At 33.3% G+C, this 14,487-nt stretch overlaps 1 protein-coding gene across 2 annotated transcripts in view; it reads right to left on the reverse strand.

Annotated features, from left to right (window-relative positions):
* SLC4A10 (solute carrier family 4 member 10) overlaps positions 1-14,487 on the reverse strand; it is a 295,619-nt gene that overhangs the window by 113,633 nt on the left and 167,499 nt on the right. For both annotated transcript variants that reach the window (XM_055308530.1, XM_055308531.1), the window contains exon 6: positions 8,070-8,258. In XM_055308530.1, coding sequence (XP_055164505.1) covers positions 8,070-8,258 — 189 coding nt within the window. The remainder of the gene's footprint in view (positions 1-8,069; positions 8,259-14,487) is intronic.

The following is a 14,487-nucleotide window of genomic DNA, read 5'->3' on the forward strand; positions in this document are numbered from 1 at the left end:
ATTATTTTCATTCTCCCATTTCTAACCGCCATGTGCGGCTATGACTGTGAACTGTTCATTAGCAGCCATTTCATTTATCATTCTCAAAATAATAACTGTAATTTTAAAAAACCTTTTACATAATGCATTTGTGCTACTAACAGATGTCTTCAATCACCAGTTTCACATCATTTCTCCATATTTTCATGAATTAGAACATTAGATATATTTAAACCTAAATTTACTGAATGTTCCATAAAATTGGATGGTGAAATTCAAGGCATGGAAAAATTAAATAAATATATTTACTGAATGTTCCATAAAACTGGATGGTGAAATTCAAGGCATGGAAAAATTAAATAAATATATATTGGCTTTCTTACAATAATTTATTTCATATGATAAAACTACATGAAGGGACAATTATTTAATTCGATCAGTAAATACATACAGAAAGAGAGTCAACCAATGTAAAATTACCCACTTTGAAGAGATTAAATTGGATAGAAAATATGCCGTAACTTAAAATCTGAAAAAATTGGATAGTCTGTGTTTTCATATATATACTTTAAAAGCAGAATATTTTATAAATTACTTTCAACTCATGTGATATCTTTAAAACATGGCACTTGTATTTCCTCTTACAAATATTAGCACGTTGAGATGTATTGTTCTATTCTGTTCTTGTTCTAAGACGATAAAAATTTTACAAAATATTATCTCATAGAGGTGATAATCAGAAAGAGACTTGAAATATATCTCTATGAATATTTTAAGCAACATGAATAAGGATCTAGCAGAGAATACTTAACTAGCAGAAGACATAGGATATGATAGGAAATTTTTTGCAAGTTCTAAATTCTAGAGATATGCATGGGATGTCTGCTCATACAGGAAAAAGGCCTATAAATTACCAACCTATGCTATAGAAATATAAACCACAAATTTGATATGTTTTACATTTCAGAGGTAATGGTTAAATAGTAGTAGTAAATATTAGTAATAAATATATTTAATCACATTAACTGTCCTGCAAAGTTTAGAGAACTCCTAATTTTATTTCTTAGTATGTACATTAATTTGTTAAAATGAAACAATAGACATTAAATGTGACTATCTTCTGGGCAGTATCTGAAAACTTGGCAGGATGGAGAAAAATACATAGATATTATTATTTAAAAATTAAACTACAATTTTGGTTTGGGTTATTTTTAAAAAACAGAAGTCTTTAATGGGCTTAAAAGTGTATTTGACATACACCTAGATCTATATCTATCTATCTATCTATCTATCTATCTATCTATCATCTATCTATCTATCTAAAACACTAAAATCACAAAGTATAGTCTGTTGGATGACCAAAAGTTCCATAAATCAAAAAAATTTATGACTATAGTCTTTGTCTTTGTAGACACTGATCTTTTCATACTTTATTCCAAAAGTTACTGCCTTTCAGAAGAAGGGAATGGGCTTGGATTTCAAAGCGACTTTTATTAACTTAAATATTATTACATAAAAAGAAGCAGTAAATATAGATTTTGAAATGGTATCCCTTATTTTCTCTCTGTTTAAGACAAAAGTAATTCACAGATTGACAATTTTCAGGTACAGGATTTTACCTTCAAACAAAAGTGAGAGTATGTTTTCTAAGAGAATAACAAAGAATTTGTTAGGATATTTATCTCTCCAGGACAAAATGGTATAAGGTTAAGACTTGGCACTCACATATATGTGTGGAAGTTTTATAAATGCTAACTTTTATGATACTCTTTCTAATCATGATGCCACAATGCTTTTGAACATGCATATTTTTGCCTATTTCTTTATATTACCTTCATTCTACCCACTGATCAATATCCATATTAATATATCCTATAAATAAATGTCGTTGCAATGTTTAGTCACATCTGTTATTACAATATCTAAGTAATTTTAAGGGATGAAGATGACTATCCAAAGAGAGAGAGAGTTAACTCTGTAGTCTAATTTTATTTAGAGTAAAACAATTGAAAAGTGGACACTATTGATATTAACTGGGAAATGGTCGTGACTATTTAAATGTAAACACTTAAGAAATCTAACATCATCCTACATGTGTTTATGTTTCCAGGCTTATATAATTTTTTTTTTAGAGTGGGCTTTATACCCAACCTGGGGCTCATGACTCCAAAGGCAAGAGTCACTTGCTTTATCAACTGATCCAGCCAGGTGCCCTTATTTTTCCAGGCTTTTAAACTCAACTAGTTCACCATCTTAAATCCAAAATTCTAATATTTGTCATACATCTTATTAATTAAAGTGCATATTATGCAGTATTCATATTTAGCAACTGCTCGAATTAATTTTCCTTTGAGTCATGAATTCATTTTTCCTCTGGACTTCCATGAGGGAACATGTATCCATCAGATAAAAAGTTATTATAGACCACGTATTTTTCTGAGGCAAATTATAAAAGATGTGGGGCAAGCATAGGAGAAAATTAAGAATAATTTAAGTAACTGCTAATTAGAAAGTGAAAGCTCTGCCTTTCTACCTGTTACTTAATAAATTTTTCATTAAGTCCATTGTGAGACTGGCATAGTCATTTCCCTCTTCATAAAGTTGTGGGGAAGGAATGTAAGATTATGTCAAAAGTACAATTTTTTTTATTTTAAGTAATGTCAGTATTATTAAAACACCTCACTATGGAAAAACAACTGTAAAATATGTTCTCAAAGTATCTGTAAAGTATATTAACTTATTTAAGCCCTTACCTATAGTTTTCTTCTTCTTTAAATAAATTATGTACATAAGTATTGTGAAACAGCAGCTTTTTAACTTCTATTTGGCCAAATTCAAATCAGTAGGAGAATAATATATCACGTAAGTATAGCATTATTTGCTACTGCTTAATCCGCTGAAACTCATGTGTATTGAAGGAAACTGGGATGAAGACATAAAGGTACATTACTATTAACCTTGAGACCAAGCTGATTTACACTACCTCAGAAACCTTCAACGCATTTAGAGTACCCAAAGGGTAGGAGATGAGGGAGGTACAGAGATGAGATGAGCCTGTTAGAGACAGACACAAGACAGAGCAAAATAAAGAAATATAAAGATGAATGACAAAGTTACATACATGTGTAACAATACATTTATTCATGGGAATAGAAAACATGAAGAAAGAAAGGCTAAATATTTAGAAAATGTTGATTAGGTGAGCTATATTTCAAAAACATAAAAAGTATGCACATAATTAAACCTGGAGAAAAATTAGTATGCCTGAAAATAATTAATATAATATAAGAAATAATAAATTTAAACACATCATATTAGGTCTATTTTTGCTGTTAATATCTAGTCTTGATATTCTAAAACTCAGTAGCCACAATATAGCCTCTGAATAGAACTGTCAGTTTTGTTAACAAGCCACCTTGATTTTTTTTTTGGAACAATGGAAAAATACCTTTATTGAATAACAATGTTTACTTCTGTCATCTACACAAATCTTTTAACATGTTTTCTTTCAAGTAATTCTAAGAATTATAAGTCTAGGTTTTTTTCTCTTCAAAGGTAGAACAATATGAGGAATAATTTTTAAACTCTTTGTTATCTTACTTATGAGACCACAGTATTTAAAAAACATGAAAGCATATAAATATCTCAACATATGCAAACATTATATATCTGAAAATAAAAAGTACAGCGTTTGTAAAAGAAGTGATTATAAAGCAGTAAAACTGATTTCCAAAAGCCACAAATAAAAATTATTCACAGTAAACATGTGTACATTATTTTAAGGGCTGGAATCTACACAGGCCTACAGAATTAACTCATACCTCATCCTTTCAAAACTAAGTGTTCTCCAGTAACCTACGATTTTGAAACTAAGTTAGAAACCTTCTGCTCTGTAACTCCTTCTGCGATCCTAAATAAAAGATGCAATTTATAATAGGAGGGAGAAAAGATTTGTGAAGGAAAAGAAATAGTTAGAATTATTAGTGGAACACAGTGGAATGAAAATAAACTACACCTGATCAAACACCTAAGTCTTAAATTATTTTTAAAACATATAAATGTTATCAGAAGGGTGAGAATACTTAATAGATTTGTAATCCAAATGTCTCAATACATAATCAAATACATAACCAAAATGATAAATACAAATACTAATATATTTACTTTTGAGATTATTTAACTCAAAAGTCTTAGTTTTATGTTTAGAAAGTCCTAGTTTCAAGGAATTACTGATTATTCTTGATATATTTATTCTGAGTACTTTCTACCCATATCATTTTCAGGGTTTTAATGTTAAAGGAGATATTATTTTTCTATTATTTTTTGCTGTTGTTTTGCCAAATGTAACTGTCACTTTTTATTGAAACATCAGAATCAGACATTTAATTCTCACAGTTTTGATGCTTAATGAAAAGTGAAAGTTAAACACAGCATGGTGGCATTAAAATGCACGGTGAATCCATATAGCATCCTGCAATTTAGCCCTTAAGAGAATGTGCAAAACACCAAGAAAAAAATTGTACAAAAAAGTAAAGCTAACATATTTAGAGGTGAGACTAACAAATCATCACAAATCACTAAAAAAGTTATGAACAAAATAGTGCAGACTTGAGAGGAGGAACAAGGAAATCACTATCTTGCAAATCAAATCTATAAAATGGGGAAGATCCACATTTGAGACTCTCCGTTTGAAACATCTGAATTTAATTAGCCCTTGGGATTACTACCAAGATAATATGCTCAAGGAAAAGTCAGTTAAAGAGTCAGAAATCTTATCCTATTCAACTCTTTTAGACGTCTTTATATAAATATCAGTTCACCATTGAGGAAATTTCAATTGTTTTGCCTCAAAAGTGAAAGTATATTAAAAACAAGAGGGGGCTTATTTCTACCCCTTTGCTGGTGAAAGCAAACATTTTCTGTTTTCAGGTTTCTAGAAAATCTTCATTCCATATAATTCCTATTCTATAATCGTAAAAGAAAAAAGTCAGTCTTTTTTGAATAAATAGTCTGCTGAAAAGATTTTTTTAAATAATAATATTATTTTCACCCTTTTGGATTTCTTAGAATCTTTTTGCATCTCTCTGTACTACTGCACACAAAAAAATAAATCTCTATTGCATATTTTGAAACAATGTCAAATCTATATTTATGACTATGAATTTCGATTTGTTTGTTTATCTAGAATTTGTCAGTTTTTAGAGTTCCTAAGTAGATTGAGAACCTTAGTAATAAAGGTCTTTCACACTTTTTTTCACTTCTGGATAGGAGATTTATTTCTAAATTGGTGAAGTCTATACATATTTTCAGAATTCTCAACGCGTAATTATGCAGTGTATGAAGAAGCAAAACAGAGTCACAAGGAGGTGTTATAAGCCTAGGCTTAGAAAGCCATTTCTGACAGCATACTCTACAACAATACTTAATTGGGTATGTGAATCTTATTAGAAATGTTTCCAAGTTTTTATTACCCTAATGTGTGCCTCAAAAAGATCTCTATGTGTTTAGATAAAGGCTGATTATACAGATGGTGACACAATCACTTCAGAACTCCTCACATTCTAGTTTTCAGAAAAACTGAGCATTTGCCTCAATAAGGCAAAATGTAGGCTTTTAGAAAGCTATATCTCTAGATATCTATATGTAGACTTGTGATTCAAGGCTCTAATTCTATCATTGCTTCTTATGTTTATCAGAAGTTTAAAGCAATATCAAATAGTATGTTTAGGTCTATATAATATTACAATAAATTAGTCATCCAGTAGGTTTACTACCTTCTTCCTTCCAAGAACAAAATGCAATAAAATTATTTTATAGTAAATATTATTCCCAGGGAAATTTGAAATATAAATTATGGCTAGTTCACAATCCAAGATCCTTGCATTTTTAAATAAACACATATCCTACTTATAGACATAGATTTTATTGTATGATTTCTATCAAAAGTAATCAAATCAAGGCAGAATTTTTTAAATGTGCCACATTCATAGAGGGTTAGTTCATAAGATATTTCAATAGGGTCTTCAGAATCATGTAGACATAGGCCTAACGTCAAAATTAGTAAATATCTGAATTTGTTTCTTAATATCATAATACCCAAATAAGTTCTAGTATTACAAGCCTAATAAACGTACTACATTTAGATTAAGTCTCAGAATATAAAAGATTCATTTTGTCATTTTTACTTATAACATAAAGTATATTGTTATTTAGAATATGAATATATTTTTAATATATGATGTGATTTAAAGCAAATTACAAATTCTCAAAATCCTCAGTGGAATCTACAAATACAAATTGGTATATGTTATAAAGTACTTTATTGAACTTACTACAATAAAGTACTATGCAAAAGTAGAGTGTTTCTACAAAACCCTTCATAAGCCAAAACGGCATGAAGAGTATGCCCCACTTTCTGAAAGTTTGTCTTAATGCCACTTCACTTTTAAGACCTACATTAGTACAATAACAGGGTTTTTGTTTTTGTTTTTTATAAAAGCAAAATCCTCTTCAGATTTCTTTTGGTTAATGAAAATAGGCACTAATGTAGGACTTTTGTAAAAGTGAAGTGGCATGGAGTGCCTGGGTGGTTCAGTAGGTTAAGTGACCAACTTGATTTTGGTTCAGGTTATGATCTCAAGGGCATGCAATCGAGCCCAGCATTGGGCTCCGTGCTCAGAAAGCAGTCTGCTAGAAATTCTCTCTCTCTACCTCTGCCCCTCCCCCATGCATGCATGCATGTGCATCACGTGCTCTCTCTCTCAAATAAAAAAAAAAAATCCTTAAAAAAAGAACAAAAAACAAAGTAAAATGCCATAACATGAAGTTTCAGAAAGCAGGGGATATGTGTGTATGTACAATTACAGACACCATATAACTATAATGACTTAAAGATTCAAATAAGTATTTCAAAAATCATTTTACCATTAAGAACTGGTTCTGTGCTCTGAAACAATAGTACATCTAATCATCCTCATTGGTTTAATTAAAGCATTTCTCCTATATGTATATATTTGATTCAACAGTAGGAAAATTGGTTTAGAAATCCCATTTAAAGGAAAATGTGGAGAAAAATCATTTTCATGCATTTGTATTTAAGGCATCACTAAAGCTTTTGAAAGTAGGAGTAAAATGACATAAAATAGTCCATGCAGAAAACTATATGCTTTAGTGCATTTGTGCAAGTTGGAGTGTTTCTAGAACAGCATTTGAAATTACTTTCACTAACTTTTATCTTTTAAAACTGGGAACTTTTATGGCTGACAAAAGTTTAACAAATTCATATTATCCTCATCATAACTTTATTTTCCTTCACAAGACTAATGGAAAAGATGGATGTAACAAGAGAGTCCTAAGCAACTTCTTTAGTGTAAATGATGAAGGTTAAAATCATGAAAGGAGAGGACAAAATACAAAATAAGGACAAAATAGTCTGAAGCGCAAGTCATAAAGAGGAAGTCATAATTGCTAAAAAAAAAAAAAAAAACAGTGATTGGTGTCATCTATGTTGGTGTGCAAATATAGTAAGTATACCGTGGCTCCATGGACATTGAAGATGTAGCACTGCAAACAGCAATGAGCCTATGAACTGGAAATCAGGCTTATATGTAAAGCCACAAGCAATACACTAGTTAATCTCTCATGGAATTTGTTGAGTATGAACAACATGAAATCAATATCTTTTTTTTCTGCAAACAATGATTGGTGATCATTATTAATTTTAACTTAAGAAAACCGTAATTCAAAGCATTACAGTACATTCTCAAGTTATGGGACAAAGACTAGGACCTTGATTGGGATACAACTGATGCTCAGTTGATATTTGCTGCATTTGAATATATAACTTATTAGATAAAAGCTTCCTTTGCATTCTTTCATGAGTATTTCAGGAAATTCAAATTCTTTATTAAAATTTCTATAATTTGATGCTTGATAATCAGACTACATATGTATAAAAAAAGAATTCTACTACAACAATCTGTATTTCAATAGATCATTTTTAAATAAAATATATTTTAAAGAATTAAGAAGCACTTTGAAATTTCAGATACCTATATTAAACATTGAGAGTACAATAAAGAAATATTTACCATTTTTATCCATGGAATTTGGTTCTGATTGTTTCTTGCCAATATCAGCAAAGGAACGAACAATGGGAATTCTATTGGTGAGTTTTTTCTGATTCTGATGGTGATGCTGTTTCATCAGTGCCTCATGGACCCTGTGGCGTACATCCTCATTGAGTTGACCTGAGCTCACTTGTTGGTCAAGGACCATATCTGAAGAGGGAAGCCAAGAAAAGATTAGCACAGCAGATTAGTATAGTATGCAAGCAGCAAACTACTGAGTCCAAATATGCATACCCCAGATAATATGAGTCATTTTAAAGTAGGATGAATTCCTTTAAAAATCTCAAAAAGTAGTCACTTTTTGTTAAAATGTTGCACAAAAAAACCTGGGAAATTTTTATTATAAACTATTCAATTTTAAATATGTAATAATTTCATGAAGACTTACTTTTTAAATGGACATAGTTGCATTGAGAACAAGTGCTTTATATTCTTATTTATTCACATTGATGGGAGGAAACAGTAGCAGGGGTAATATAAATATAATTAGTATGTTTAAAATTGTAAAGTGGTTTATATTTATATTTTAATATGGTTTTCCCTCCCTTTTTCTAGCAGAAAATGATTTCCATGTTCCCTCTTTAAGTAAACAAAAGTCCATCTGTAAAAATCTGATGCAGGGAGGCTTAGGCAGCTATCTAGTTGGCTGCGTTTGGAGAGTAAACAAGTCTTACATTGATATAAAGTCAGTCTCTCAAAACTTCCTTGCAAACGTATTTATATTAAAAAGATCTCTTATAACCATAAAACAAAGAATAAAGGTGAGATTTCAGAAGGCTGTGATTAAGCAGATTGATATTTACCAATATGTAGTGTCAGAAATGCTTATAAGTAGATGAATAAAGGAATTTTAAGTTTCTTGGTAATACAAAAACCACTTCAATAAACCTCATGGTAGGAAGGAGGGTAGATGGTAAAGTAGGAGGATCCCAAGCTTATCTCATTCCACAGATACATGGGGCAAAGGCTACCTTTATGTACCTAACTCTGAAAATGACCTGAAGACTGGCAGGACAGACCTTCCACAGCTAGTCATAGAGAGAAGGCTGCATACAAAAGGGTAAGAAAAGGCAGAGATGTGGTTGGGAACCAAACCCCTGGCAGTATTAATCACAAACAGGAGGCACATCACAAACATGGAAAGGCAAGAGGCTCAGACCCCACACCAGGCACTCCTGGCACTGAGGACCCACACTGGGAAGACAAATCCCCTTAACATCTTACTTTGAAAACCAGCAGGGCTTAACTCCAGGAGCTTTTAAATTAGCAGGCTTAATTCTGGGGGAACATGAGGGCAATAGGAAACTTGAATCCTCCCTCCTAAAGAGACAGCATACTAAATAATTCAGCTTAAGACACAGCTCAGAAACAGCAGTTTGAAAAGTGCCTGGGGTATAGGTGAAGGAAATTTATTGACTAATCCTAGAAAACCTATCAGAGGGGCAGGGATCTATAGTAGATTTCTCTGGGAGCAGAAGTGCTGGCAGGTGCCATTTCTCTTCCCCTCTTGCAGCCTAGACAGCAGAACATTTGTGGAAGCCCACTCTACACTCTCCATCTACCTTACTAGCACTGTGTGCCCCACCTGAGCATTCTCATGTGGGTCCACCCCACCCAACCCCTCTGGTTCTGCACGTATCCCTCCAAAGCACCACCTCACTGGATCTGACTCCAGAAACAATGACAACAAAAGCAAAAATAAACAAATGGAACTATGTCAACCTAAAAACCTTCTGCACAGCAAAGGAGATCATCAACAAAATAAAAAGACAACCTCCCAAATGGTAGAAGGTATTTGCAAATCATATATCTAATAAGGGGCCAATATCTAAAACACATAAAGAACTCATATAACTCCACACCAAAAAAACAAACAACCTGATTTAAAAATGGGGGCAGCCTGGGTGGCTCAGTGGTTTAGCGCCACATTCAGCTCAGGGCCTGATCCTGGAGACCGGGGATGGAGTCCCACATCAGGCTCCCTGCATGGAGCCTGCTTCTGTCTCTGCCTCTCTCTCTCTCTCTGCCTCTCTCTCTCTCTCTCTCTCTCTCATGAATAAATAAAACCTTTTAAAAAATGGGCAGAAGACCTGAATAGATATTTTTTTAAAAGAAGACTACAGGTGGCCAACAGACACAGGAAAAGATGTTCAACATCGCTCATCATCAAGGGATGCAAATCAAAACCACAATGAGATATTACCTTACACCTGTCAGAATGGTTAGTACAAAAAAAGACAAGAAATAACGAGTGTTGGAGAGAATGTGAAGAAAAGAGAACCCCCGTGCACTCTTGGTAGGAATGTCAGTTGGTGCAACCACTGTGGAAAACAGTTTGGAGGTTCCTCAAAAAATTAAAAATAGAATTATTATATGATCCAGGAAGTCCACTACTGGGCATTTACCCAAACAGAATGTAAAATGGATTTTAAAAAAGGTAAATGCTCCCTCATGCTTATTACAGAATAATTTACAATAGGCAAGATATGGAATCAACCCAATCCCTGTTGATAGATGAATGGATAAAGATGTGGTGTATACACATCCACATAGACACACACACAATGGAATATTAGTAATAAAAAAGGAGAGCTTGGCATTTGTGATAAGATGGATGGACCTAGAAGATATTATGCTAAGTGAAATAAGTTGACGAAGACAAACACCATATGATTTTACTTACATGTGAAATCTAAAAAACAAAAGAAATGAACAAACGGACTCTTAAACATAAACAACAAACTTGTGGTTGCCAGAGGGGAGGTAGGTAGAGGGATGAATGAAACAGATAAAGGAAATCAAGAGGTACAAACTTCTACTTATAAAGTAAACAAGTCATGGAGATAAAAAGCACAATGTAGGGAATATAGCCAGTAATATTATAATAATTTTGTATGGGAACAAATGGTGACTACACTTACTGGGTGAGCAATGAGTAATGTATAGAATTGCTGAATCAATAACCTGTACACCTGAAAGCAACATAACACTGTATGGCAATTATACTTCAATGACAACCTTTTTATACTTCAATAATAATTTTTGACTTTTTTATTTTAAAAAATAGTAAATTCTGTTTTTAAAGAAACACTCAAAGTTGCCAAAGAATTTATATTGTATGATTCTTTTTAAGGCACATACACACATACAGAGAAAGGACACTGTAATGATATACACCAAATTATGTAAGAATGGATTAGGGGTAAAGAGAAACTTTAAAGTTTTGCCTTAGCATTAGATTGAACCATATAAAATTCCCATTTTTGTAAGTAAAAAACAGGTATCAGTAATTTCATACATTTTAATTTTTTGCAAGAGTTTTATGTAATAAAAAACATTAAAGAACACTAACAAATCAAAAAAGTATCTCCTGGGGATCGCTGGGTGGCTCAGCGGTTTGGCGCCTGTCTTCGGCCTAGGGCGTGACCTGGAGTCCCAGGATCGAGTCTCAGGATCGAGTCCCACATCGGGCTCCCTGCATGGAGTCTGCTTCTCCTCTGTCTACGTGTCTCTGCCTCTCTCTCTGTGTGTGTGTCTCTCATGAATAAATAAATAAAATCTTAAAAAAAAAGTATCTCCTTTTACAAAACTAGGGGATTTGGAAGGGAGAAATACATTAAACAGAGGATTTTTAGGGCAGTGAAAATACTCTGCATGATAGCATAATATTGGATACATGTCATTATACTTTTGTCCAAACCCATATAAAATACATAACACTCAGAGTGAATCCTAATGTTAACCACAGACTTTATGTGATAATACTGTGTCAATGTAAGTTCATCAGTTGTAACAAACATAACATTCTGGTGGGGGATGTTGATAATGAGGGAAGCTATGCATGTGTGGGGTCAGAGGTTTATAAGAAATCTCTGTATCTTCCCCTCAATTTTTCAGTGAACCTGAAGATGCTCTAAAAACTAAATGTGTATTTTAAAAACAACTTCAGTATAATTATTTTGCTCTCAGATGATCAAATATTAACTCTATTTAATTTTTTAAGGCATTAACTCCTTATATAAAGCAACCATATCAAGTGAATTACCTTCCACAGTCCTACTGAGTACAAAAAAAAAAACATTGAGTACCCTACAAACAATGTTTACTTCAGTGTATAGGAGAAGGACTAGGGAAACAGACTTGGGTCACTGTATCACATTCTAGCTGTGTGATCTTATAAAATTGGATAACTTTAGAGTTCCTATTTATAAAATAGAGATGATATCTATGTCATATGCTGTAGGTCTAATGACATAAAGCACCTAATGGACTGATTAGAATATTGAGACTCTCAGTAAATATTTCCCAGTATAGGAATTCCTTTAGTATAGCAATTTAGCAATTCCCATCAAGTATAGCAGTATAGCAATTTCCATCAAGTAGGTTTGGGTCCCTGGTTTGGATTTTGTGGTGGTTTCAATGCATTAATATTTATTTTATAATACTATACATGGAGGCAAAGTAGGATTTATCAATAGCAGAAAACTCAGAGGAGGTGATTCAAGATGATAGTATAAGAAGATACAAATTCATCTCCTCCCATGAACAAAACAAATACACAGGCACATATGGAAAAATAGCCCCTAAAAGAACCTGAATAGTAGCTGAATACCTGCTCCACAACAAAGGATAAAAAGACCACATCAAGACTGGTAGGAGGGATGCCTGGGTGGCTCAGCGGTTGAGCATCTGCCTTTGGCTCAGGGCATGATCCTGGAATCCCAGGATCGAGTTCCACATTTGGCTTCCTGCATGGGGCCTGCTTCTCCCTCTGCCTATGTCTTTGCCTCTCTCTCATGTCTCTCATGAATAAATAAATAAATAATCTTTAACGTAAAAAAAAAAAAAAAGACTGGTAAAAGAGGCAGAGACATGTTCTCACCAAAAACCCCACCCCCAGAGGGGCAACCAACAATCAGGAGGGAGCGCAAAAAAAAGTATATATATATATATATATATATATATATATATATATATATATATATAACATCATTGATATTTAAATATTAGATATATAGATCATTTCTCCCTAAGGGAAAGATGTTTGTACCCCATACAAGATACCCCACCCTTCAGGTCCTGCATGAGAGACACAAGCTCCAAAATGTCCAGCTTTGAAAACCAATGGTAGATTTTGTTCAGAAGAAACACAGGGCGGTAGGGAATGAAGATTCTGCTCTTAAATGGCTTATGTGCAGAACAACACTCCTTGGGACACAGCACAAAAAACAACATTTTGAAAAGAACCTAAATTATAGGTGAAGGAGATTTACTTGCTAAACTTAAAGCTACCAGAGAGGCAGAAGTCTGTTGGGACTCTCTCCAAGGATATGCTGGCAGATGCTGCTGTTATTGGCTCCCTCTACCTTCCTGGCACCAACACTGGTAGGTGCCATTTTTGTACCTGCACTCTAGCCACCTAACAACAGAGGTAAATGGCTCTACCTCCCCCACCTCCCCCAGCTGCTCATGAAGCACCACCAGAGCCAAGGTGCACACCCAGCCTACGTGAGGGATATCCCTTGAGTGGCAGGCTCAGGTGGCCAGGGGGATTGAATTTCTGAACCACAAAGTTCTAAAACAATCCAACAGACAGTTCAAGAGTCAACCAAGAGCTAGGGTAAGGTTAAATGATAAGGTTCAACTCCTATACGGAGCCACTTCTTCAAGACCACTAGAGATAACTGTTTCACATAATACCAGAAACAAACACAGAAAACCAAGCAAAATGAGGAAACAGAGGAACATGTTCCAATGAACATGTTCCATAAAGCAACAAGATAAAACCCCAGAAAAAAATCTTAATGAAACAGAGATAAGTAATTTACTGAATAAAGAGTTTGAATTAATGGCTATAAAGATAGTCACCAAAATCAGAAGAAGAATAAGTGAACACACCCGGAACTTCAACAAAGAGATAGAAAATATAAAAAAGTACCAAATTGAGCTCACAGAGCTATAAACAATATAATATCTGAACCAAAAAATACAGTAGAGAGAATTTAAAAAAAAAAAAAAAAGATCCGTGACCTAGAAGACAGGATAGTGGAAACCACTGAAACAAAACAGAAAAAAAAAAAAAAGGAAAATTTAAAAGATGATGATAGCTTAAGGGACCTGTGAGACGACATCAAACATACTAACATTCAAATTATAGGAATCCCAGGAGAGAAGAGAGAAAAAAGGGACAAAAAAACTTATTTGAACAGACGATAACTAAAAAAATTCCCTAACCTAGGAGAGGAAATAAACACCTAAGTTCAGGAACACAAAGAGTCCCAAATAAGAGTAACCTCAAATGATCCACACCAAGATGCATTATAATTAAAATGTCAAAAGATAAAGATAAAGAGAGAGTCCTAAAACAGTAAGAGAAAAT

The sequence above is a fragment of the Nyctereutes procyonoides genome, unplaced genomic scaffold (genome assembly GCF_905146905.1).
Source record: "Nyctereutes procyonoides isolate TBG_1078 unplaced genomic scaffold, NYPRO_anot_genome, whole genome shotgun sequence".
Taxonomy (NCBI): Eukaryota; Metazoa; Chordata; class Mammalia; order Carnivora; family Canidae; genus Nyctereutes; species Nyctereutes procyonoides.